Raw genomic sequence first — 27,954 nt, 5'->3', positions numbered from 1 at the left:
CTAAATTCGGATTAATCCCGTAGTCTAGACATACCCTAAATAACACAAATTTTAATTAGCAAACAAGTATTCACAAACTTTGTCCATACAGCATAATTATTAGTACTACTGGATACACATACAGGCTGACAGGACTCTGAAATTAATATCCTGAACATGACAACGTAAATTGGAAAAAATAAAGATATGTCAAACTTATATAGAGGTAGCGGAATAGTACTGCTGTTCAATGACGAGAGTTTAATTTAATTTCACTTCAAGTTCATTACAGTGCAAGAAAATAAAAGGATGCTTTACACACAGATGGAATACACAAGCCCCCAAAGACATTTGTCACTATTTAAAATGACTTGATATTTTATTTCTGGCTCTCTAATAATCACATAGCTTGATGGTATTAAATAGGACAAGTCTACGGCATCACATGAAGATATCTCAAATGATCTTTTTCCACCTGCTTTTTGTGGATTTCTTTTCTTCCAGTAGATGTAAAACGATTACATGGTTTCTGCCACAGTGCTGCCCTGTAAACCTGTATTCCTCAAATCTGATGTCAAGAATTAAAAAAGGGGGTGTGAGGTGGGCTATGACTGACAAGATTAAGAATGGCAACCAGCAACATAGAAATACAGGCACTTCTATTTGAGGGTTAATTTAGACCTCATGAAAACTGATATTAGTAAGCACTTCTGTACAGTACTGACAGGGGTATGAACTGTAGAATATGCTAACTTGTGCTCTGACCCCTGTATACCCCGCTTGTGTGAACTAAGTAGTACTTAGCCCTGTTTCAAATAGGACTACAGCAGTGATAACTAGGTACCTTCTAGTTCACACCAGCATGGTCTACATGGGACAATTAGAGCATACTCTACAGTTCACACCGCTGTAGTTACCACTGCACTGCCATGTAGACAAGACCTCAGTGTAACAGTTCAGCTTTTGTGCATCAGCCATTTAAGATTTAATCCTGTATTAAACAATCTGGTTTCTTGTATATTGGCAATATTTATTCTGCAAATCTTGGCAGAGTATTTCATTTACAAAGAAGGTACTTTTCTGCATTTTTCCTGATCCTGCCATCTTTGTGGGCTTGATCCAACCCCTCATGAAGTCAATGCAGAGTCTATTGACACATTTGTATCAGACCCTAAACGCATACAATGCTGAGTTTTGCACATAAAGCAACCGTAGACTCAGTTACTTATAGATATGCAAAACATCTATTTTCACAAATATGCGACATGAACCAATCTCCCCACTACTCCCAAAAAACAAGGCTGCATTGAAAATGTACCTTTTGCTCTCATTAACTAGTTTAAACACTGGTAAAATTCCAGTATCAAAGAAATCATTGAGTGACCACATTCAAAATATAAAACTTCAGTTTATAATGCTCTCTAACCTCTATACCTAACTATCTATCAGACCCAGTAAATGCAAATCTGTCATCTAACTCCATTTTTACCAAGATTAAAATAATTATTGGATTAACAAATTAGTGGTTCGTATGTGCTCTAAAGGCTAGTAAACACTCACACAGGATAGAGGGGTAGCCCAAGCATGGACCAGCCACTTCACAATGAGAAATCCCAGCTGTCAGCTTAACAGCTAATAAAAAAAATAAAAAAACCCCACACATAATAGCACTCAAGAAAAGGGAACTCCAGTGTTACCTCCATGAGGCCAACCAGGTCTGACTGAACCTTTTGCTTGATTCTGTTCTCACATCAGTTTTATACTGGTGTAATTTAATTGTCTTCAGTGCAGTTACTCCTGATTTATACCTGTCAATGAGATCAGAATCAGTCTATCTACTCAGTTCCATTCTCAACCATTTTTAGTTTTTTGGAAAGTTGAGCTGGCCAAGAGAAAACTTTTTTCCCCCTTCATTCATATGTTTTCCCATCATTTTTTGTTGTTAGATGAAGTAGCGTACAAAGCAGGAAGGAGTCATTTAGCTTGAGTCTGCCTTGTACTTAGTGTCATAGAAACAATAAATTTACTGAAGAAATTTGACATGAATATCAGAGGGGTGTGTGTGTGTGTGTGTATATACACACACACACATTAATACACAGGAATGTGGCATGACATGACCAGCATTAAGTTATTTTCATGCATTTGCACTAATCACGTCTCATAAATGGTGAAGGTCGCAAATGAACAAAATCGTATCAAACAAGTGTAAATGAATTTAAAACTTTCAGGAAACCCATGCTAGGGCTGCTTTATGGCTTGCCCTACAATATTGATATGGCAGATGGCTTTCATTCAGCTATGGTTTGATCTTTTTCCTCTTATCTGATTGTCATTATTGGGAACCAAACTGCCCCGAAATCAAACTTTTGCTGGTGACTTCAAGACTGTTGAATTGAGCTCCAGTGGATATTTAACCTGTGTGAAGGACCAGCAAAAAGCATACACAGTTATTTAACCCCCCAAAATAGGGGTTAAATGGGATTTAAATGGGTTTGCTACACAGGGGCGAATTTTACCCTATGCTGTTTAAGAACTAGGAACCCGAGCCTGTATTTGGTGTGCAGCCAAAACTGCCATTGATCAATACATTTGGGTGCACAGGTAACAGGACTGTTTTTATTCTACAGTAGGTCAGTACACAGTTATGGGGACAACTTGATGGTGAGAATAATAAGTATACTATCAGATCAATGTAGTATATGAAATTTAAGTGAAGGTATTGTTAAAGCTATTTTCTCACATTTCAGACAAGATGCCAAATTTACTGTATCTCAAAAATAAACACTACACGGTGGCATAAGTAGAAACTGGTAGATGTTATCATAATTAACTCCAAGAGAGTTGAAACTTGGTGGTTTCAACTCACCCTGCGAGTGATGGAAAGGACAATGCCTACTTTTAAAATCCATCAGCCAAGTGTAATTAAAGGACTCTCCATAGTTATCTGTGAACCAGTAACATAAATAAGTGTGACAGAAGTTCTGGCATGCAGAAAAGAGCAATACAATCAGTCCCAAAATACAAGATACTTAAAGACCTATGGATGCGAGGACCAAAACCACCCACTGACTTGTATGGGAGCAGGACTGGTCTCTTAAGTTATACATTATTAATACAGAAATGGCCTAGGTCAGAACTGCATTTAATGTGACTTCACCTGCAAATAAGATGAGAACTCACTCCTTGCTAAGTGACTTGTTTTCTTCCTTATGAAGATAGATGCCATAGCAGATAGCGGCCACCATGCAGTTTACTTTTTAAAACAGGCGTTCATAATACATATACAAGGCTTCTGATTTTTGGTTTTAATAGACAGGATAAAACATCCCCAATTAAAAAAAGAAATTGGTTTTTATCCAATAAAACTGGAAAAAAAAACATTGGAAATGGTTACTCAATTCACGTTGACTTCACCCCTTTCACAGTGCAGTTTGTTTATATAGGTGATGTCCCTGTTCACTGGCTTGCGAACGCAGAGCAGTAATATGAACTAGGGATGTGTGATTTCTGAAGTTCACTAGCATATTGCACATTAATTGGTCTTCATAGACCTCGCTGATTCACACTAAAGGTTCCCTAATGTCCTTTAAGGTAATGCTGTTTGAAACAGTACTAAGTGTATATACAAAGAGAAAAGCCCCATTTTTGGATATCTTCATAGAACTCAAAACAAATGCCAAACAATGAAATTAATAAGCCAAGAACAGAAGCCCTATACTGTGTATGATTCTCAAACAGGCACAGGACCATCCACAGAAAAGTGTGGCAATCTAACAGCATTGAAATGAGTTTCCTGTAGTATTTACAAAGTAGCTAAAGCAAAAAACACAAAATACACTTTCAATCTGCGTCACTAGATGGAAAACTGAAACGTGTGACAATTTGTTTCTATGGCACTTACAGAAGAGTGCCATAGAATTTAATAGGGCTGAAACAAACTACATTCTACAGAAACTTAACAGGGTTCATAAATTACTCTAAAAAACTATAGAACTGAAATAAATTATCTCGAACTAAAATGATTTTAAAAACCTATGGAAAGATGACAATATTCTATTAAATTCTACAGGGCTTTTCCAGAAGGGTATGAAATAAATACTATTCCAGGCAATATCATGAATTTTCATTCATCCTACTTGCTCTCTGAAGAGGGAAATCCATAGTTTAGATACAAAGACCTATGCTTGCTCCCACGTAAGTCAATGATAGAACTCCAACTGACTTTAATGGAAGCAAGATCAGGCCCAAAATGTTACACAGAACAAAAGATACAGAAAAAGTGAAGTGAAGCCCAATTTTCATTTGTTTTTAGGGTTTTAACCATTAGCTATCAAGCGGCTCAGTGTCTGACAGGAGACACGCAGAGATCAGGTAGAGACTTGTGGCTAATGGAAAAACCCGGAGGTTGAGGTGGAATAAATAGAAAGTTTATTAAAATACCTTCCTTCTTGTGAGCCCTCCTGGAGCCCTTCATAGCACAAATCAAATCATAATATTAATTACAAACATAACAGGATCTTAACATTTAACAGGGTTGATATAAAGAGTCTCTCTAATAACCTGAAGTGAAATAATCCCCCTCTCTCTAGGTCTCTTTTGTGAAAGGTTGCCTCTCACACCAATCAGCTCCTGCCTTGTGTTTGTAGGTAGCTGTGATACTCACAGCAATTCAAATACAACATTTCACCGCAAGCTGTTGCATCGTGCTACTCTTTATATCTGTGCAAAATTAATGGCTGGATCCTTCAGTCATCTCTCTGGGCAAACCCCACTGAAGTTTGTTACCCAAAGCCCCAAATCAACAAAACACTTTAGTATATACTGAAGGGCTTTGCTTGACTGGGGGCCAAGTTAAGATTGTAGGATCAAGCTCTACCCAGCAACTGACTGAATTATTTCAGACAAAGCCTGCATTTTCACGGCTAGCTGTGTTGGGGGCAATCCTTCTTAGAATATAGAACACTGGAGATAGTAGAAAAACATTCAAAGTACTCAAACACAAATGTATTGAAAAATGATCGAAGTAGTAGCTTGTGTATTCCTAATCTCTTTTCTCCTAGTCATTCATACATGGTAAGACACCATAAATAAATAGAGCAGCTTACTTTCTGTGTAGAGAATGTACACATAAATAATTACAATATATATCTGGAAACCAAAAAAAAGACATAGTAGTGCAAAAATAAAAGATCAAACAGAAGTTGTGGACATTATAATATACAATGCTATATAAACCTGAACCATTTGGAATAAAAGACTTTGCAGTTCATTGAAATAATGCTTTAACACTATCAGTATTTCTGTTTCACATTAACTGCACAGATTTCATTTATCTACTACTACAAAAAAAACCCACCTCAAACTTTCAAAAAGTTTATGGCAAACAAGATCACTTTGTTCTGTTATATAACACCGATGATACTAGCCTAGCAGTGCAGCAATTGAATACTCATCTCAAGAAAGTTCAGAGATCCAAATGGATACTACTGAGTGATCTGTAAATATCCTTGGCTCTTTATATTTTATTTCCTTTGAAAGTTAGACTTCAAACTTGTCCTGTTTTGACACACAAATCCGTAAGACATTATTGCAGTTAGATATAGCTACAAGAGAAACTCCACAGTCAAGTATTGCAAGAGGCTTCACAGCTCGTTCTCAGCATCATCGTGACCTTGTACGGGACATAAATGTAAGGACTCGTCTGATGCCATTCAAGCGGTCTTTCATAGATTTCATGGCAAGAAACGGGAGCTGAGCTCTACTCTCAAGGGGAAGGACAGCAAGGACCCACCAGCACCACGCAGGGCCATTGGGGCTAGCCTGCAATAGAGAACAACACACATACATTATGATGCAGAAGCTAAGATTCGGTCAGTGACTTAAAAAAAAAATCATGGTATGGTAGCAATACATTTTCACTTCAGACTCTTAGTAAGAGATGCTTTCTATATGGTCCCTCCAAATGCCATTTTAATAACTTCTAGTTAGATGTACACAGTTTATACCCAGATCCTAAACTTTTCTATGAATTTGCAGTGTTTGGATTAGACCCATTTTTGCCTCTAGTAATCTGTAGTTTGTGTCTTCTGCATTATCTTCATGCTATGTCATAGTGGGCCCAAATCTAGGATTAGGGCCCTACCAAATTCATGGTCCATTTTGGTGAATACATTTAATGATTACAGCTATTTCAATCTGAAATTTCATCGTGTTGTAATTGTTAGGGTCCTGACCCAAAAAGGAGTTGTGGGGTGGTCACAAGGTTGTAGGGGGGTTGCGGTACTGCTATCTTTACTTCTGCACTGCTGTTGGCGGTGGCGCTGCCTTCAGAGGTCTGAAGGCAGCACCGCCGCCAGCAGCAATGCAGAAGTAAGGATGGCATGGTATGGTATTGCCACCTTTATTTCTGCGCTGCTTCCTGCAGAGCTGGGCCTGCAGTCAGCAGCCACCTTTCTCCAGCCACCCATCTCTAAAGGCAGCAGTGCAGAAGGATGGCATCATACGGTATGCCACCCGTACATCTGTGCTGTTGGAGCACTCCCTTCAGAGCTGGGTGCCCAGCCAACAGCTGTCGCTCTGACCGCCCAGCTCTGAAGGCAGCGCAGAAGTAAGGGTAGCAATCTGCGACCCCCCCTAAAATAACCATGTGACCCCCCCCTGCAATTCCATTTTGTGTCAGGACCTCCAATTTGTGAACTCTGGACTCCCCCTGTGAAATCTGTAAAGGGTAAAAGTGCACAAAAGACCAGAATTCATGGGAGAAGGCCAGATTTTATGGTCTGTGATGCATATTCCATGGCCGTGAATTTGGTAGGGCCCTACCTATTAGGGATTTAGCACCCTAACATCTGTTATACTCTGTTAGTACTTGGAGTTTAGGCTGTCCAGCACCTTGCGGTATTGAGTCCTGTAACACTAGCATCAACTTTGTCCTGCAGTTGTCACTGTTTGGTACGATCTCTATTTGCTACCTAACTTCGGGACAAATTCAGTTACGCTGCAAATTGGTGCACATCCACTGAAATCAATAGGGATTATTGTTGTCAATATTTCTTAGGAAGTTAAATGAAATAATAAATATGAATACTGACTTGCTCAGAGTTACTGCAGCAATAGCTTATGGCAACAATTCAGATACTGAACAGGTTATACAGGATCAATGAAGAGGATTAACATTTTCTTCAATGGAATTAGAAAATTCTCCTTGGTTTATCAGTGTGTGATTGCTAAGCTTCCTGTAATCAATAAAAATGACAACCTCTATTCCTGGATAAATATAAAGTCATGTACCTGTGGGTCAGGATCCTTAGCTGGCATTGGACCAAAATGACTGAGAATTCGACTCTTGAGTGGTTGTTTGAGTGAGTTAAACCACATATAAGCCTGATCATATACAGAATCATGTAGAACAAGTAACTCCGCATAGTTCTCTCCTTGCACCTGGAGTTAACACACAGAGAGGGGGGTGAGGCTGGAGTTAATTCCAATTACATTTTCAAAAGGCACTACACACATTCTTAATTCTTTTGAGAACTCTAGGGCAGATCCTGAAAGTTTGTTCTTAGGTTTATTTTTCTGAAAAGCCTCTCAATCAAAAAGTTTATCTCAACCTTTTCCTTCACCCCTATGTTCGAAAACAAAAAAAATCCATTTTCAGAACGAAGTTGTTTGTCAGGCTAAAGCCAATCACCACTTGCTAGATTATATATTTAAATGAAAATGGGTCCCCCAAATGATTTGTGTTCAGGTTTGTGTTTTTTTTTTTTTAAATATGAAAACTTTGAGGCAGGCACTGTCTTCCTATAGCACAGTGTGAGTTTGCACAGTATCTAATACTTTTTGGGTGTGTTACATATTCTCTCAATACTAGTGGACTTTAAAAATTTGGGCATTGATTTCAGCAGGCGTAAGGCCAGATCCAATCTGATTATCTGACAGTTATAAAGCAGACCTATTAGGAGGCCTGGCAAAATTGCATCCTGATACAAACTGCCTTTATAAAAATAAAAAAAAACTCTTGGAAAATCTTCGTTAAACTCACTTTCTGATCCTCAATGTACTCAATATCTGCTGTGTTGTATCCATCACGCTGGCTGTGCTCTATCACCTTAAACCTCCTCTTGCCAATGCTGTCTACAACAGAGCGACCGTCAGCAAAGAATTCAACGTTTCTTATCTCCAGAATGCAGCCATAATCAGCAAACCTATTTAAACCAAAACAAAAGCAAATCAATTGGCTGCATTCTTTCCAGGTTCAGTGCTGTCGATTTACTGAACAGCCACTCTAGAATACAAAGATATTTCCCAGTGTCAAGGAGTGCTGCATGTAATACAGATTACTCTGTCTCCTTCAGGTTATACAACACCTTTCAAAACTGTATCGCCATGAACGTTCAGCTGATCGCCCAGCACCATTGTAATAAGGCTGACTTTTCTAGTCGTCTCTAAAAATCAAGGCCCTTAGCTGGATTCAGCTGAAATTTGGCCTGCCTCATGAAGGTGCACAGTAGGCTTAGTGAGCCAGAATTGGGATCCTTTGGGCTAAGGGTTCTGAGATACAATCCCTTCCCCCCACCCCCAAGCCATTTCTCAAAGAGTTTCTAGGTGGGTTTTTCGCACACAGAGCTAGAGATTACACTTAACTATTAATGTGATGCAGGTCAGAATGGTCTCAAGCCAGCGTTTTACTCCAGGTAGTGCATGGCACCCATTAAATCTTTGGTTTCAGAGTAGCAGCCGTGTTAGTCTGTATCCGCAAAAAGAAGAACAGGAGTACTTGTGGCACCTTAGAGACTAACAAATGTATTAGAGCATAACCCCGTGGGCTGTAGTCCACGAAAGCTTATGCTCTAATACATTTGTTAGTCTCTAAGGTGCCACAAGTACTCCTGTTCTTTTTATTAAATCTTTGGGGGTGGACCCAAACTGAGAACAGTATTTAAGAAAACGTACCTTTTACAGTGCACATGCGCCAATTCAGAAAGGTGACTAGAGGGTTTCCATGCCTGCCATTTTATATGCTTGGCTTTTGTAAGGGCTCTAAAAGCCAAATGGTTACTTGGATTGCTATGAAATTTGGGATGCCTCATGGGGGCAAAGGGTAGCGTTAATGATCCAAAATGTGGGATCATTTGACCGAGAGGATCCAAGTTACATGCCTCATAAAACCAAAACCAAACCAGTTTCCTTCTGCTGCCTTGTTCTGTTAAATTGAAATGTACTAATGGCTGGATGAGTCACAGACCATGCTAAGACGGATGGTGATTAACTTCTCACCATTGTCATAAGGGACTGCAAAGCAAAGCTCATAACTGAGGATGAATTAATCACAAGCCCCACATCTTAGACAAAAGGAGTTTTGGACTGAGTGGCCAGAGGCAGCTGCAATTTGCGAGTCACAGGCGGCAATTTTATTTTGAGGGAATGTAATCGAAGTCTGCGGGGAGGAAAAAAATTAGACATGACTGCTTCCTGGAAGGAGAGGGCTATTAGGAGGCTGAGGAATTGAGTAATAAGGGGAGAGGGGCTTGGGGCTGCAGCAAGGGGAAGAGGTTTATAGGGGATTCACAGGGATGGGTGATTAAACAACCAGTTCGAGACTTGCCGGGGGGATTTTTTTCACTAGCTCCTGGGGGACTGGTTGGACCAAGTAGTTACAAGGGCAGATTAATGTGATGTTTTCAAAGAAACACTGCACAGAGCTTAGGAACCGACAGCGCAGGCATCATGTTTTGTCCACTCTGCATCATCTAACCAGTGACTTAAGAACTGTGCCCTACTGGGCACAGGGGTGATTCATTTGGGCAGAAATAATCTGAGCCTTATTCCTGGTGTTCATCTCATACATTGGATCGTATCAGATGTGTGTCCAGGAGTTATGATGATTTTCATCTCATTTTTGTCCTTTAAGAGTTTTAGATGGAATCCTGTGAGTGAGTGAGTGAATGCGCTGTAAAAAGGAGGTAAAGAGCTAACACATTTCAGCAACTGTGGGGTTGGCAAAGGAAATGCCCTGTGACTACACAGACCTACGGAAGCATTGCTGAAAGAGGGCGGATTAAAGGTTGCATGGGCAATCTTAACTAGGCATTTCCTGGTTTTCAGGAGTTTGAATTTTGCAAGGGGACAATATACCACCAAGCAACCTTAATTCTGCATGAATGTAGTCTGTTGCCATTGAATTTTAGAATACTGAGAATTTCTTGTGCAATGGAATCTCTTAGGTAACCACATACTGGACCAGTGCAACTGTTCCAGAAGGATAATTCACTTTCTACTATTTATCTACATTTCAAAATGTAAGAACTTCAATTGTTCAGTGAAAACTCCATGGCCAGTAGGGTTAAGGATAGTAAGCACTACGGAAGGACTATAAAACCTACAAAGAAAAACTTAGCAATGATTTTAGTAAGCTTTGCTTTGCAGTCCCTTATGACAATGGTGAGAAGTCAAAATGCAGATGTGGGCTTCAAGGCAGGGTGATACAAGATTGGCACTTACAGTGTTTGCTGTAAATGGCATGATGTCAATGCTCAGCCAGTCCATGTACTAAGCTGACCATACTTCTATCCCAACCACTATATTTAATACAGTGGAGATGTCAATCTGACCTGATAACATGACTGTTTCTTTCGACAGTAAAATTCATTAACATTCCAACTTGGCTGGCGGTACCAAAGAAATAAATGTAAGACTAATAAGAGAAAATACTTTTTCCTCAAGCTATACCTAATAAACTGTGAGCCACTGCCACATACCATTGAGGCCAATAGCTTAGTGGGATTCCAAAAAAGGATTAAATATTTAAATGAATAATATCTGCAGTTACCCTAGATAGGGCAGAAGTGTCTAGTAAGGGATATAAATCTTATCTTCACGCTTCAGTGCATCAGCACACCAGTAACCAACACTGTTAGGAAGAAATGCCCCCCGCCCCCCATCAGCCTGTTATTCCACAGTTGTCCATTATGGGGTTTTCAGCACCTTCCTTTGAGGCAACTAGCACAGACAGGCTACTGGACTAAAACAGATCATTGGTCTGATCTAGAAAAGCAACTGCCACCACTGGTGTGCACTGCTCACTCACCCCTTGACAGGATCACCAATACACATTCCAAATTGTTTGGTGCCAGTCTCCATGCATCTTCGAATCATCAGTCGATAACATGGCTCAAAGATGTGCAGAGGGCAAGGGACTGTAGGATAGGCCATTGTGCAGACAAAGATGGGAACATTCTTATTTAAGCTATAAGAAAAAAAACCCACTAGGAAAACATGCACCATCTTCCAAAAAACATTAGAAAAGTACAAACCACAGACATATTTTATGCAACACAATGCAATTAGAGGATGCCAAAGTGCTTTACAATAAAATCAAATGGAAAACAAGATTTCTATATTAAACTATTTTTTGCTTTCATCTTTCCAAACAATGGTAATTGATATTCCATTATAATTAATGGAACTTTTTTTTTTTTTTTAAATCCTTCCAGCAAAGTCAGAAAGAGTTACCACCTCATCTCTCTAGGTTGCTTTAGAGCTCAGATGTTCCTCAATTCTCTCCCTTTCCCATCCAATTTCCAATCCACATGTACTGGTGAGCTTTTTTATCATGTGGAATTCCACTTCCAGCTACTATGACATGCGCCAAGGTCAACAGAACGCAATGTCATCGCGATGCACCTCATATTACTGGCTTGGATTTCCTCTTGTATTTGAAACCAATCACAAGAGTATGCTACCAGATAGCTTGAAGTTTAATCTTGTGTATCTGAACCCTGCCCTTCTTGAATCATGTAATACAGAGTAAGCTCCTTTATCAGTACCTTAGGACATGTTCTACAGTGATGAGAGCCATTCAGTTGCTAGCTAAACTACTTTTAAAGACTGGCTTAAAAAAAAAACCACGAAAGCCCACACAAACAGATTACATACTTGGAAAGCTCTGCAATTTCTTCTTCATAAATCTTCCTTCTCTCAGTGAGTTCCTCTGGAAGGTACTTCGCTATTAACTCCTCCATCAGTACCGTTTTGCAATATTTCCTCAGAGCCAAACACTGCAACAAGAAGGCACAACTGAGCAGCTATCAATGTATAGCAATGGCTGCCATGCTATATTTTACCAACGTTTCCTCCGATGTAGCCTTTTCTTAATTGTATTTGGTCACTTCCATTATAACTGAAATGGTCACTAATCCATTTCCCTCCTTGCTTTCTGGCCTGCTTGTGACAATCAAGGTCCAGACACCCCACGACCTGGGGGTCTGGACTTCCAAGAATAAGCAATTGAGTCAACTGATTCTATACAATATTACTGAACTATAAAAGTGTCAAGTACGGTCTTTTTACTAAAGCTAGACACACACTGGTCTTGTGTGTGATGGTTTTGGGGAGATCTGAGACTGGAAGGGCTGTTGGGGTTACCCCTGCAAGCGGCAACCAGGCTGGTGGATGCCAGTGTGCTGTGAACAGGCTGTTGGTGTCAGGGCTCTGAGCCAAAGCTGGCAGTACAGAAGCACGCAGGGTTACAGGACAGGTGGTGACATGACCCCTTTCTGGTTTGGGTGTACCCCTGCAGCATCACACTATTATAAAGACATGGGCAGAGCACTGATTTTTGAGAAGACCTTTCAAAGGAATACAGAGAACAGCATTACAAGCTAATATCCTACATGAACATCATGCACCAAACTGATGTCATGGGGAATTCCATGCCCGGGGCGTGCAGGATTGGGCTTTATTACACCTGTAATTGGTATGGAGAACCTACACAGACAGTAACTTAACCAATCCTCCCCCCGCAAAAAAAGCTACTGTCTCATTTTTCTGGGGGATTGGCCATTTCCTAAGGGCTTTTGTATTTCCCAAAAACCTAGCAGAAACAGCTGGATGTATGATGAGCTTCAGTTTCATCACTCCATTCAAGGAGTTAAAGTGGAGTAATAATTTATGGTTTCCTGTCTTTTAAATTTGTTCACTCTGAAGATATCACTTCTTTCCCTACTGGCTTAGTTTGTGTGTCTCAGAATTTGTATAGATCTATATCATTGCTGTGTTTCCCACAGAGCTTAAAGTTAACTTTCCTCATTTTGTTTACCTTTGGTTGGTGCAGCAGTGAGTCAACACTACTGCTCTTTACATAATGTGTCAGAGCCAGAAGAGGGAACAAAATATCGTAGAGACTCTATAAACCCTAGCTACTCTCTTCCCCTCTCCACTATAATTAAAAATTGTTAGTCCCTGGGAGTTTACCAATGCCAAGCATTTTTTAAAACCCCACCCTTGAAATCTGGGAGACATTTCTCATCATGTTTAAAACAGTTTATTCCCTTCCAACCCTCAGCTCCCAAATTTTTAATAAATCTTTAAATAATTACAAATATGCATTCCTGCAAAAGACAGAGCAAAAATTGAAGAGTAAACCAAAGAGAAAAAGAAAGCATACCAAATCCTACTAGCGAAGGCCACACAAATAATTTAATGATTTTAAAGCAGACAAAAATTAGCATCTAAGGTACTTGACAGTATCCTTTTAAGGCATGAACTGAGAACATGACTGAAGAAGTTCAAGTGAACACCAGTCACGTGCGCCACATGGGCTGACCAGGCAGAGCACTGCTGATCTCAATGTGCAACCACCCACACAGAGCTCTGTGCTGGATCAGGGCTTTAGGTCTTAAAAATGTTTAAACACAGAAAACTACATGAGCTCTCTGAGCCTGAGAGACATTGAAAAAGGCTTCTTCCCCAAATCACATGGGATTTCAAGTATATTTGGATATACCAGTGGATTTCTGAAGTTATTAATTCCCCCTCCCCTCCAGTTTATGTGGACCAAATTCATGCATCATTACCTCAGAGAGACCTTCTTTGCACAGGGGACATTTTGCATTGTGATCTAGGCATCTTTCGAGACATTTCAGGCAGAAGGTGTGCCCACAAGGTGTGGTGACAGGTTCATAAAAAAGCCTGGAATGGAACAATCAACAAAAAAGCGACAATATCGTGTAGCAAGAATAAGATTAAAAAAGGCTACTTCAGAACATCTTTTCATATTTATTCACTAGTTACAATTCTGTGCACTTTAGTCAGAAATCTGTTTCTTGTTTTTCACTTTTGTATTTATTCAATTAAGGCATTTTGCTATTGTCAGTCTAATGTAGAAGGCGCTCTGAAATCCTGGGCCCATTGAAGGAAATCCATGGCAAAACTTCCACTGACATTTGAGCAGGATTGCACTCATGCTATGGTGATGAATGGCAGTACAAAATAATAAGATAGACCTTTTATGTTTTTCAAATTAAGCGGATTAAAAATAAGGCCCTGATCTTGCAAATCCTAACTCACATGGGTAAAGTTAAGCACATGCATAATTGTTTGCAGTTTTGGGACCTATAGGATTAATAAAATGGGTATACACTAGCGATGGGCAAACTTTTTGGCCCGAGGGCCATATATGGGTATAGAAATTGTATGGGAGGCCATGAATGCTCATGAAACTGGGGGGCTGGGGAGCAGGAGGGGGTGAGGGCTCTGTGGTGGGGCCAGAAATGATGAGTTCTGGGTGTGGGAAGGGGCTCCGAGCTGGGGCAGAAGTGTGTGTGGGAGGGAGGGCTCCGGCTGGGGGTGAAGGCTTTGGGGGTGGTGATGAGGGATCGGGGGTAGAGGAGAGTGCTCCGGGTTGGGACCAAGGGATTCAGAGGGCAGGAGGGGAATTAGGGCAGGGATCAGGGGTGCAGGCTCTGGGCGGCGCTTACCTTAAGCAACTCCCGGAAGCAGCAGCATGTCCCCCCTCCATCTCCTACATGGAGGTGCGCTGGCGCCCGTGTGCAAGCCCCACCCCTGCAGCTCCCATTGGCTGTGCCCAGCCAGTGGGAGCTGGGAGGGCAGCACTTGGGGTGGGAGCAGCATGTGGAGCCAAAGGGGGGACATGCACTGCTTCCGGGAGCCATGTGGAGCTACTGTATGCGTGGAGCAGGGCAAGCCCCCAGCCCCGCTCCCCAGCTGGAGCACCAGAGTGGGGAAGCCCCGGACCCAGCTCCCTGGTGGGTGCTCATGGGCCAGATTAAAAGAAACATCTAAAGGGACGGCTTCGGCCCCCGGGCTGTAGTTTACCCACCCCAGTATACACTATTGTTACCATATCTAATGCTGGAGAATTTAGTTTTGTTTGAATACATTGCACAGCTTCTAACTTCCAAATGAACATTCTCCCTCCCACAAAATAAATGCACATTAGAGTCATATTTCATCAAAACATTATACACATTGCGATTCTGCTTTTCCGGTTAGTAGTCTTCTTTCCTGGCTAAACTCATTGGAAGACTAAATTCCAAAAAGAGATCTTTCCCTGCTGATGAGCATTTAAAGAACAGAGGGATGTTACCAAAGTCTCTCTAATCATTGAAACTAGAAATGAGACCATTCAAAACTGACTACTTTGATCTTAAAAAAAACCCCACTCAATATTTTAAGGTCTCATAAGTAATTACATCAGGCTAAATAATTTAAGTTCATTTTATTAAAGGTAATATAAAAAAATAAAAATAAAAAACTGGTTTATCAAGATGATAAATCTGGGTGCTACTGTCCAGGCATAAAAATAATTCCATACTTATTTTTTTCAGCATACAAAATATGTTTAAGAACATACTGACTCTTAACAAAATAGCAATAGCCAGTTTAAGTGTCATTAGTGGCTATAAATACAGACATTTAGTGAGGGAGCATATGAAGGAATATCTAAAATGCCAGTTATCTTGTTGCATATCAGTTAAAATCCTGTCAATTGTTCAAAGAACAGAAACTTTACTGCATAATATTACCTGTTTTGCTTTAAAATGTTTAATACCAAGTTCTAAAATAAGTGTTTGTACATTTAATCAACTTACAATAGATTTACTTGGACAAATACCACTTGAAATGTAAGCATACAGCACAGGAAACGTCTATTAGATCACAGTCCTGATCCAGCTCTTACTTCACTAATGGGAGTTTTGCTATTGAGTTTAATGGGGGCTGATTTAAGCCTCGCAAATTGGAGAAAGATATATTGTAGAGAAAGATTTCTTGAGACCACATGTCAGGTGCAGTATGACAACAGCAACAATATTCACCCTTGGTGGGAAATACCTGCTCACTTCCAAGCAAACACAGACACATAGAAATGTAGGGCTGGAAGGCATCTGGAGAGCTCATTCATCCAGCCCCTAGGCTAAGGCAAGACCTAATATACCTCATCATTAACAATTTGTCCATGTTTACACTTCTGTAGGATTCCTTTTTGATTTTTAGGTCACAAAAAAGCTGCCATATTGGCCTCTTACTATTCTTCCTATCCTTTCCTTTGCATCAGGACAGTTTGCTGGCCCCCCCACCCCACAGCTGGAATGGGTGACTCACCACCTCAAAACATGTTCTGCCAGTGCTTACTGCCTGCCACTGAAATGGATATAGGTCAGTAACACCTTTGCCACTTAGACGAAATAGGTCAATAGTAGCTTCTGCAGTTAGTTGGTGAAAGGTCACTATTAGTCCAAAGTACACCTCAGCCTCCAAATCACAGATAAGTCATTTCTGAATTACATAATATGGATAAAGAAGAACAGGAGTACTTGTGGCACCTTAGAGACTAACAAGTTAGTTAGTCTCTAAGGTGCCACAAGTACTCCTGTTCTTTTTGCGGATACAGACTAACACGGCTGCTACTCTGAAACCTGTCATAATATGGATAATGACCATGAGGACCACTATGCGTTAATATCAGTGGCAAGAGGAAGATCCTCCCACAGGATCGTCTTACACAGGCCCTGACATCCATATGGTCTCAAGGACTTCAGTGGGACTCCATGTGGCTGCAAGGATCTGTGCTGTCCTGTGTTGCAGGATCAGGGCCAATATCGTGACAGTCATGGAAGATAAAGGGTCAGAGCGAAGTAATTTAAAAAAAAGGTATCTGAAAATTGCTTTGTAAACAGTCAAATGGACATCCTTATTAAAATAGCCAAATTCAAATTGTGCGCGCCTATATGGCGGTGGTGGAGGGAGGGAGTGTTGGAGGAAGAGTTTTGCTCTTATGAATATTGAAGCTTTTGAGAGCTGTGTAAACTTTTGGAGCACCTGGTTCAGGTTTACAGTTTAGGCTTCTGATTTTATTTTTTGTTTTCTTTTAACAATTTGTTCCAAGCTGAAAATAGCCAAACCAAATACCATATTTTCTCCAAAATGTTTCATTTTATTTTAAACAATTTTTTAAGATGGCACAAAAATATATGCAAACTTTTCAGTCAAAATAATGACTGAAATCCAAACTTCTGCAGCCATGTGTCCAGAACCCCTTCTCCCCCTCCCAAAAACCAAATGCCAATTCATTTAAAAGCTAAAAGCTAATAGGGGATTAATCCAGAACACAGCTAATTGGTTTTGGGGATTTTTTTTTTTTTCCTGGAGTGCGACTGTGTCCTTGTCAGAGCCCTGAGAAACCAACTCCAAATACATTTCTCAACTCCTTATTCTTATGGTCACACGTCAAGGTAATCATCCTAATTGAGAACTGATTACACAAACTGACAGACCTGTGAAAGGTGCTTAAACTTTACATCTCCTGCACACAGTTCTAATGTTAATTATACTTAGTTTTGCTGTATATTTTAACAAACATGATTTGAAGTCAGGCTGTTCGTATACAGCTACAGGAACTAGGTTAGCATCTTGTACCTGAACTCTATCTGCAGTCTACACTTGCTCTTTTGTTGACCTATAATAGTTACAAGATAGTAGTGCTTTTATAAGGTTTAACTTATTGCCACACACTGGCTTGAAGCTAGAGATTTTATTTGGAAGAATAGTTTAACTATTGTGTACTTCTAAATGTTAGTTGGGAAGATGTATTTGCCTCTCTGTCAAAGTTTAATGGAGCATGCAAGACCAATAATAAAACTGATTTGTCAGGCAACTCCTGTTTTCATGCTCAAATTAGAAGCATCTCTGAGAAGAAATCTGAGGAGAAAGATATTTAACTGTGTGAACAGAACAGCGAGCAAGGGTATATTGAGCCTATGTTTGGTTATTTGTGCTGACTTATTGTGGCTAAGTACTAGAAACACACAAAGGACTTCTATTTGCTTATAAGGCCTTTACTATTGTAACAACACTACTTTATTATAGTGGCTCCATTTTACATAAATTGTTGTCATAGAAATCAACTTTTCAAATATTTCAAGCATTATGAAAAAAAATCGATACATGGCGTATTAAATTAACTGCAGAGGACTAAGTGTTGACTTCCACATAGTGGCTGTGGAGAAGAAATCTTTCAGATATGTTCATTAATCTATTTAACCCTGACATGAGGTATCTTTTGCCAGAACAGTCATTTGTCTGGGGCACATCAAAAGCTTTCAGACATAGTCCCATTCATAGTTAACTTTTCAGAACCAAATAATTAGGAGTGAGAGGGAAAAACGCATCCCCCCCTAAACAAACAGCTTCCAAATGATAGAAAAATAAGCGACCGAGGAAGCTAGGGAATGCCATAGATCATGGCAGTGAAAAACAGGTACAATATAAAAACATTTGTTAGAAAATAATGGATACCTCATACACAAAGAACAATCCAGGTCAGAGGGGTCCACAAATTCAAATGGAACGCAGTGCCCAGCACTAGATCCCTTAGCATCAATTGCACCTATTTAGAATTGTAAAAAAAGGTCATTGGAATATATAACTGGACAGACACAGCTATGTGACTGGTTTAACATTTCAAAGACGGACTGTTTTGGGAGTTCACAAACAGCATCTGATTTTAACATGTACTGTGATCACATACTGCATGTATTTATGAGTAGTTATTGAATCATTAGGATCATGGGAATAATTTGTGTGCAGACACCAAAAAAAATCAGCCTTGGCATAAGTGGGCACAACTCACAGCAGGCTTGAATTTAATATCACACAACCATGTGGTCACTGTTGGAAATATATAAAGGGCTGGATTCTCCTGTCACGCCACTGTCTATCCATGGAATGGAGGGCGAATCAGGCCCAAACACTTCTGTGGTCTCAGAGATGTCATGAGCAATGAACAACATTCATGCTTTGTAGGTATGAATAAAGCAAGTCAAAATTTTGACTTTAATTATACTATTACTATTGGACAGAGTGCCATAAGTGTACATGGCACTGACATTTCTCATAATTCTCAGGGCTCAACTGGTAAACAAGGGCTTGGCCCAATCCCTTTTGTTCTCTTCCTAGATTTATTAGTGTAATTACTTTTACAGAGGAAACTGCACTCTCTCCACATCAGTTCAAGCCCGGACTATAATCCAGAGTGAATAGAAAAGACATGAAAATCTAATTTGGAGCCCAGTCCTGCATTCTTTACCTAGGCAAAACTCCTGCTGGAATTAAGGATCCAACACTGCATTCCTTACTAAGGCAAAATTCCCACTGCCTTCATAGCACAGGACCAGGCCCCCATTTTATTAAACAGGTTTACCTTTCTTCATGAGTTTGCAGGGCACCTCAGCACTTCTCATTTCCTCAGAGCAGTGCTTTCTCTTCAGAAGGCTGCATTTCTCAGAAATGAGAAGGGCAGACTCTGGGGCAGAGGCATGTTTGTTCTCATCTTCTGAGCAGCCTTTTTTACTTTCTATCATTTGAATGGATTTTCTCAGACTGCCACAGTCACTCATTTTTTGTTCTTCCTGAGCAGGGAAACTCTTTTTCTGTTCCACATTTACCTGTGCGAAAGAGGATTGTACATTAGGACTGCAGTTCTGTACCATTTTCATTCTGCAGACCACTTTGTAAGAGAAACACACACACACACACACACACACACACCTGCTTCGATCTCAAAAATTGTCATGTTGCGGACCATCAGGAAGGGATCTGCAAACCAATGGACTCCAGTTTGAGAACCAGTGTGTCTGGGCCTTATTTTCAGTCAAAATACCACCTTCCCACAATACACAACAAAACAAGTACAGTGTTGCTGTGTTATCAGCCTTCATTTAGAGGGGCCTATAACTTTAACAAATTACTTCTGGAATCAAGTATCATGGCTAAGTCTCACCCTGCAAGTCATTTCCTGAACTATGGAAAAATCTATTTGACTGGTTTTAAGTTAAGAGTGAAAAATATTTTGTATATCACACTGCTGGTTTAAAAAACTAAACACCATATGATCTTTATTCCAAGGGAGGAGGAGGAGTATACACAAAACAATCGATAAAAGGAAAAAGTACATACAAGAGGCTGCTTCAGTGAGACTGAACTTTTACTCAATAGCTAAAATGGGCTGCTCACAATATCCCAGACAACAGGTCATAAATTGAAGTTTTGCTGCATCATCCTTAATCCTACTGTTGCCATGTAACCACCAGTTAGTAACCATTTCATAAGATAATGCCTACCAGTTTGCCAAATCAAATGGCGGGACTGATTCCCCCTACTCCTCTGGTGAATATGAACGTAGATACTGTAGGTCATTGTCAAGAGCCATCAGAGACCATGGTACACAGGAAGGCAGGTGTAGGGGGTTGAATTGTCTCCTCTCCTCCCAAATAACCTACCTCATTCAGGAATGGCGATCTAACGGAGGGGGGCCTCTCCTCAGAAAACACACAAAAGGCCTTTTAGGAGACTATGGCATTGACTTAGGGGTGCACCTGAGCAGAGCTGTGCAAAAGTCACCATTTTAGTTTGCAGCTATGTGAGAGAATTTACACCCTCGGAGTCTCAGGTTTGGATGAACTAAAGATAGTCCTCAGCCAAACCACTCAATCCAAACTCCCATAAACATTAGTGAACCCTAGATCTGAAACCAACCTTGTGGGTGGCTCATATACCCATATCGGTAAAGACCCCATAATCGCCAGCCTGAATACTTCTGAACTTTGGATCTGAATCCAGGGTGGATGGCCTATCATCAATTAAGGGCCAAATCAAAACCCTTGATCTGAACACCTCCCAAACTATGGGGACATCTGGATCCGAACTTTACAACTCAGGCCCATCTCTGCTGTAAACTAAATGGAAGATCTAGAATTTCTGTTATCACAGGTAAAGAGATTAATTTTGACAAGCAAGAAAAAGAAGGATCATCTTTTGAAGTCTGACAGCCTTCCTTCCTTTTTATGTATCAATTAAGTTGAATCCAGTAAATTAGTAGTTTGTTGCAGCTTTTCCATCCCTAAAGCAGTCTTTAGCTGGTCTGTATTAAGTATTCTGATTCTCAATAAAAACACTCTGGAAAAAAAGTATTATTCAATGTCCCATACAACACAGCAAAATTAAGAACCACAGAGTTTATTTTTACCTTGAGCAACCTTTGTAGGTTATGGCTGGTGTCTGCAGATCCCACTGAATTTAGAAGGTTCCCCTTCAATCTAGAGTGAGGTGACAACAGCTGCAGGATATCGGGTAAGTGTTCCTGAGCGTTTCCCGGGATGGGTGAAAATAAACTAAGTAGAAGCTGTGATATAAAACAAAATACATACTTCACTACTTAGTTCTTCTCTTACAATCTCTTAAGGGAAAGTGGGGATTGTGAGGAAGGGGATGGTTGACAGAAACTGCTTTGATTTACAAAATCACTCAAGCAGCCCTGAACAACTAATTAGATTTAGGGTGAACCCAAAAAGGAACAAATATAAAAGCCGGTGTGATGCAGGCTTAGAATAAGCAAAAAAAAAGTCAATTTCAGAGTTAAATGTGCTGATAAGTTGTCAACTGGTTTTGTTCTTTAGGGTAACACCGCTTACACACATGTGAATTATGTTCTGCAGACTGTAGAACTAGAATTCTACATAAACATGTCTGAAGCTACCGCTTGACGAATTTGATACAAGTTTGTGCTATGCACCCTAAACTCCCATTGAAGTCATTGGGAACTGAGGGCACTTATCCCTCAAGTCCCTGCCCAATCTAATCTCTTATGTTACAAATAATTGGTGTGTCGAGAAAGAAAAATTCAGACAGTGACAAAGTTGCAGGCATGAAAAACGGGCAATGGCTTCTCGCCAACCGAAAACAAATGTAAAATCCACTAGCAAATTGCTAGCCATTAGCAGAGTGCAATTCACTGAATGCATTAAAAAATAAGAATTCCATGTTATAAAAGACTGAAATCGTTTCACCAAACTCTAAGCCTGGTCCAGCAATGCTTCCATATGTGCATTGAGCACATCATGTATGAATAACAATCAATCCATAATCCTGTTCAAGCCAAAAAGGGACTCCTCTTGTGAGTAAGACTGCAGGATTGAATCTTCAACATCAAAATGAATTTCAGTGAAGACTGCCAATTACAATGAGCGGAATGACAAATTTTCACGTGAAGGATTTCATAAGAAGGCGATGTCACTGTTATGCAAACAGTCTTGGGAAAAAAAAATCAATAGACTATTATATCATTTGATGCACTCTGTAGCTGACAAAGTCGAGTTCCTCCTCAGGACCCCTATTACTTAGAAGTGAATAGCATTCTTGGACAAGGCTACTTTGAGCCTGAATTTAGAAACGTGTCAGTTCATTATATCTTGCTCCAACACACAGGAAGATATCACTACAAAAATGATGCATTGTCAGATTCATGTATGAGACTGCATTTTGGGAAAGGAACATGCTAGCAATTCAGGAAAACACAGGAAAAACACCACAAATGTCTACAGTCATTCTCAAAGCCTCCCAATCGACTATATTATAATCAAACTGGTGCAGAAACACTTCCTCACATCAGAGCAATCATGTACTCGTTTGTTTTCACTGCAGGGACCACTACTAAAATTATTATTATATTTTATATAATGTTGAGTGTCCCAGCAAAGATTATTTTCAACAAAGGGTCAAACACACACATGCAAACCTTAAGGTAAGTGTTAATAACTGAAACAATTATCAAAAGGTATGTAAAGAAGGATTAGCAACCTTGGCAGTAGCTCTTTAAAGAGAAAGATAACAGCTACATACTGTAGCTTAGTTTGCTACTGGAAGAAACTTATTATAGATCTGTCACATTGCCCATTTATCTTTAATTAGCCACCTTTTGAAACCGTTTTTAAAATAAGTCTCTTCCTTGGTTTACTCTATTCCCTTTCATGCCTTCTCGGCTTACTGATGCTCACAGCCGCTTTAGTGGCTGTGAAAAGAGTGATGCTGCTCCCAAGTGGAATCCTGGCTCTGCTGCGCAGTGTTTTCACAGTCTGAGTCATCGAGCTGATACAACATTAACTAGAAACTCCCACTTCTGTCCCAATTGATAGCATCAGTCTACCTGGTAATAAGACTAGGAAACAGACTGGAAGTGTAATTGCAGGGAGTCTAGGAGTGCAATACTAACCTCCCATTGATTTTTAACAACTCCACTGTTATCAAGTTACACAGGCAACTCTCTTACTAATATTTAAGACACAAAATAGCCTTTCTATAAACTGTGCTGTATGTGTTTCTTGTTATCTCCAATGAAACTTTTCGGAGTATAGCAATGGACATCATGTAATACATCACCATGTAATAATCTTTACTTCATTATTTTTTTAAAACAAAAGAAAAAAATCTTTCATTTTCAGTAATCTAAGTGTTGTTGCACAAGGCTAAAGAACTCACCTTTTGAGCCTCTGATTTGGCTGTCCTGTTCCCAAAATCCAGGGCAAGGCAAAATAGAAACTCTCTTAAAGATTCTTCTATTTTCCCCACATTAGCCAATGCTTGTCCTTTCCTTAAGTGACCCTGAAAGCAAACAGATCTACAGTTCTAGTTTATTTCCTTTTACCACATTGAGCCTCTTTATTAAAGCAAGATAATTACTATGAAAAAAATTCCAAAAGTGAAATAAAAATAGGCACAAGGCAATTATGATAGTCTGCATTACTTAAATAACACAAGAGAGAAATATAAGAAGTCTTTGAGCTTTTAACCACAATACGCCTGAAGACTCTGAAAGCTAAATATGAAAAGAAGTATCGCATCCCTACTCCCCCCACAGATACACATGCAAGTTTACCCTCACAGCATCTGCTCGGAGTTAAAGGCTGGTGTAGTTGAAGTCCTAGGGATCCCTCATCTCATCATTGGACGGAACCTCCTCCCACAACTTGATCTCCTAACCTTCTCCTTAATGCTTTCTTCTAGCACAATATAAACACTGCACTCAACTTTTGACAGGGCATTAGAACCTGACCTTCATAAAGGTCAGTGACAATGGTGCCTAATCCATCAGCGAGCAGCCTGTGCCCCCCGGCCCTTCTCCGTAGCCAGAGAACTCATGGAATGTGTTTGAGTTCTACTGATCTAAGATGCTGAGAGTTGAGGCATCTCTCAAATTCAGTTCTTTTGTGCTGCAGCATTTGCTAAGCCACCAGGATGGCCAAAGAGGTTTTACCCCTAAAACATTTGTTAAAATTAGAACTTACCTTTGACCAATATGGTTGGAGCCTGCATGCTGTTTCTGCATCATGCAATGCATCTTCATAAGATTTCAAAGTAGAGTTAATCTGGGACCGGTTGCTATATAATAAATGGTCATTTGGAGCTGCAATGGAAACATTGTCTCATTATAATTACTACAAACATTACTGACATGGGCCCTATTCTTTAGGACTCTTTTCTAAAGCAAAAGAGTTTTTCAAGTTGTCTCAGGAAAGCAAACACCCATTATTTAAATAACCAATTACAAAATTAGATATGGCCATCTCACTGGGGATTTCCAGGTACAAAGGTGTCAGATTTATATTATACAACTGCTGTAAACACTGCATACATAAAATTCAGAACAGCTCACAAAATCAATCACCAGCTCAGACAGGGGATCAGATTGTTTATAGAAGCTGACCAGAAAGATTTAAGGTGTGTCATAACTGTATTGTTATGGCCCAATTAATGCTGCCACAGTATAGATGAGATTTTAAAATGAATCACTCCCTTTTCAAAAAGTTTGGGATCAAAAATTGTAAGTGGCACATAACTCTATAATCAAAGGAAATTAAATGACAACCTGAAGAACTCTGTGCAGCTCAACACTTTTTTCACTAGCAGAAGTTGGTCCAATAAAAGATATTACCTCACTCACAATGTCTCTAATAACAGCTACCATCAGATAAGTGTTACAGCAGCACAGACCAAATGGCCCCATTGTTTCATACGCTATGTGCTGTAACAGCTAGACACAATGTGGTTTAAGAAAAAATTCTGGTCTTCAGTTAAAGGTTCTTAGTCTGGGATATTCTTCATTGTTATTTTAACTTTTTTTTTACATTTAGTTTATTCAACACTAAATATTTTGAAACCAGATTATAGTTAACAAGTAATAAATCAGTTTTCTTCACAACCATTTGTAATGTTTATTACTGGCTTGACATTGTTAAACCGAACAGTGTTTACAGAAGCTTGTTTAGCTGTTCTGTATTACTACAATGTTCCTGTTGGGTGGAGACTGAAGAGGACACAGAACGGTCATGAGTTCTAGAAGTGACCTGCATGTATTCCAAAATCAAGCACTAAATATCTAGTGAAACCATTTGACAAGCAAGTCTCTCAACAAAATAGGCCAGGGCATTTTAAATCTTTTTCACTCATTGCAACATGTCCATTAATGATTCACCACGTGATGCTGCGTAAGTTAGATTTGTCAAGAGAGGGAAAGCCCTTTTTAGGCAAAGAGCAGCAACCATCTCCTGAAATAAAGCATATTCCAATGAGCACCATGTAATGGGAAGCTGTGACAATGACTCACTTGTAATTTTGATAAATACGATCAAACCTCTGGGATGCTTTCAGAAACATGACCCAATTTGTTGTTACTTCACTGGTTATACAACCATTCCATAAGAAGGGGGCAGGGAATCCAGACCAGAGTCGCAGGCTAAAAGCTTATGCAACACACTGTTCTCCTGACCTAGTTTCACTTTGGACTTTAAAAAAAACAAAATAACAGATTCCTAAAAGTTATCCCTCCCCGCAAAAGAGATGTAAATATGATGGATATTGGTTTACCCTGTCAAGCTACAAACACCACCAAACATAAAGAGCACCGTTAGGTCATGTATGCTCTGCTGCCTGTAAGTCCCTAGTATGCATACGACAAACTATTCGGTAAACTGATTTTAAACTGGCATTAATACAGTCAATACTGCAGAAATTAATAACGTTTGCTTCTTTATAAAGGACTCGGCTTTATAGCATATCCTCGGCACAGCATGCGAACTGCCACACCCACCCCAATGTTATAGCTAGGAATACCTCCCAATGGCTGCACCTGGGATCAAAGTCTGTAACTTGCCCTGGTCAAACTACTTGGTAAATAGGCTCGGATTTAAAAACAAGACTATAAATGACACCCAGCAGCAGTTTAAGGAGAAATTTGGTTGCTAGAAACTTGGGCGTCTAACATCCCCTCTGCCTGGCTGTGATCGATCAGTCGCAAAAGTTGCACGGAGAAAAAAATTCCAAATTCTAAGGAGTTAAGTCTTGCAGCATTAACCCCCTTAACTCTGCCCCATGTGAATGGATCGGTGGGGGGATCATTTCTGGGGTGTGTGGGGGGGTCATTACCTAGGCTGACTGCTTCATTGTACTTCTGCAGGGCAGCTTGCAGCTTCTTCTCCTTATACAAGAGGTTCCCTTCGTGCCTGAGCTGCGATGCCTTCACTTGTCCGGGGAACCACTTGGCCAGCAGGTTGCTGAGGATGACATTGACGCGGAGGTGCTGCCCGGCAGCCAGGCTCCCCTCTTCCTTGCACAGGGCGCAGTGGGACTCGGAGGCCCTGTCCCGCTCCAGGCACTTTTTGCAAAACGTGTGTCCGCAAGGCAAAGAGACGGGCTCGAAAAGGAAGCCCTGGCATTTGCGACAGCTAAAGATGTCCCACTCCCGGGGCTGCAGGAGGCTGCCCCCGCCGCTCCAGCAGGCGGGCAGCCGCTCTCGGAGCCGGATGCCCTGCGCCAGGCACTCCACCAGCTTCTCCAGCTGCTCCGCCCGCAGCTGCTGGTGGCGGGAGACCAGCTGGTAGAGCTGGAAGGCTTCGTGGAGCCGGCCCCCGCCGGCCAGCGCGTCGGCCCGCTTGAGCAGCACCTGCCACTCGGGCACCAGGCTCGGGGCATCCACCTGCAGCTGGTGCCCGCAGAGCTCGGCCGCCCGCTCCAAGTTCTGCGCCTGGAGCGCGCCGGCGGCGAACTGCAGCAGCAGCTGGCGCGGCGGGTGGGAGCCCATGGCCGGGGCCGCTCTACAGGGCGCGGGGCCGCGCGCGGGGCAGGGCCCCGGGGCTGGGCTGCGGCGCTGCTGGGACTGTCTGGCGGCGTCCCCGCCGCTCCATGCTGCTCGCGCCCGGCACCGAACAAGTGGCCCGGCTCCGCGGCCGGTTATATAAACCGCGCGGCACGTGACCCCGCGCGGCGCCGCCCATTGGCCAGCGCCTGCAGGATGGTTACAAAACGGGCTGGTTTTGTAACCGCGTGGCGCTGGGGGCTTCGCTGCGGGGCGAGGCGAGGGGGGGTCACTTCCCCACCCCCGCGGGGAGCGCTGGGCTCTAGGGGCAGCCCTGGAGGGAAGGGCCGGGCTGGCTCGTGCATAAAGTCCGGAGCGGCTTTGTAACGCCCGGCTGCGGGCTGGGGAGGGGAGACGGGCGCTGGAGGGGAGCGGCTCCCCCCGCAAGGGATCGGGGAGAGGGGGTGAGAGCTGCGGGCACGGAGCAGCGGCGGGAGCAGCGCAGGACTTGGGGCGCGGGGAGAGCCAGGCGCCCGCGGGCTCCCCGTGCTGCCGGGGCGGCTCCGCTCTCTGCCCCGGTCGGGCCGGTCTCCAGGGGCAGGAGGCGATGCTGGGCGCCCTGTCTCCTTCCGGGACTCGTGGCTGCGAAACTCAAGGGACGACGCAGTCGAAAATACACCGAAGTGGAAAAACCCCGCTGTGCCCGGGGCGCTGGCCTGAGAGATCTTTCCACTTCCCCCGAGGCTGGTTACAGGCTCGCTTCCCTAACC

The 27,954-nt window shown here is 41.4% G+C and overlaps 1 protein-coding gene across 1 annotated transcript; it reads right to left on the bottom strand.

Moving 5' to 3' along the window:
* Positions 1–35: 35 nt before the first annotated feature.
* Positions 36–27,295, bottom strand: LONRF3 (LON peptidase N-terminal domain and ring finger 3). The gene is made up of 12 exons (XM_054039771.1): positions 26,536–27,295; positions 24,399–24,517; positions 23,593–23,715; positions 21,305–21,460; positions 19,481–19,724; positions 18,577–18,667; positions 13,836–13,950; positions 11,917–12,038; positions 11,069–11,227; positions 8,024–8,186; positions 7,273–7,422; positions 36–5,802 (listed from the first exon to the last, which is right to left on the bottom strand). Exons 1-12 carry the CDS (start codon positions 27,188–27,190, stop codon positions 5,644–5,646), a joined length of 2,256 nt encoding a protein of 751 aa, XP_053895746.1. The 5' UTR covers positions 27,191–27,295; the 3' UTR covers positions 36–5,643.
* Positions 27,296–27,954: the final 659 nt, after the last annotated feature.

Source organism: Malaclemys terrapin, chromosome 9, assembly GCF_027887155.1.
Source record: "Malaclemys terrapin pileata isolate rMalTer1 chromosome 9, rMalTer1.hap1, whole genome shotgun sequence".
Classification (NCBI taxonomy): domain Eukaryota; kingdom Metazoa; phylum Chordata; order Testudines; family Emydidae; genus Malaclemys; species Malaclemys terrapin.
Note: the sequence above shows the minus strand (reverse complement) of the source record. Positions and strands in the feature narration are given on the sequence as shown.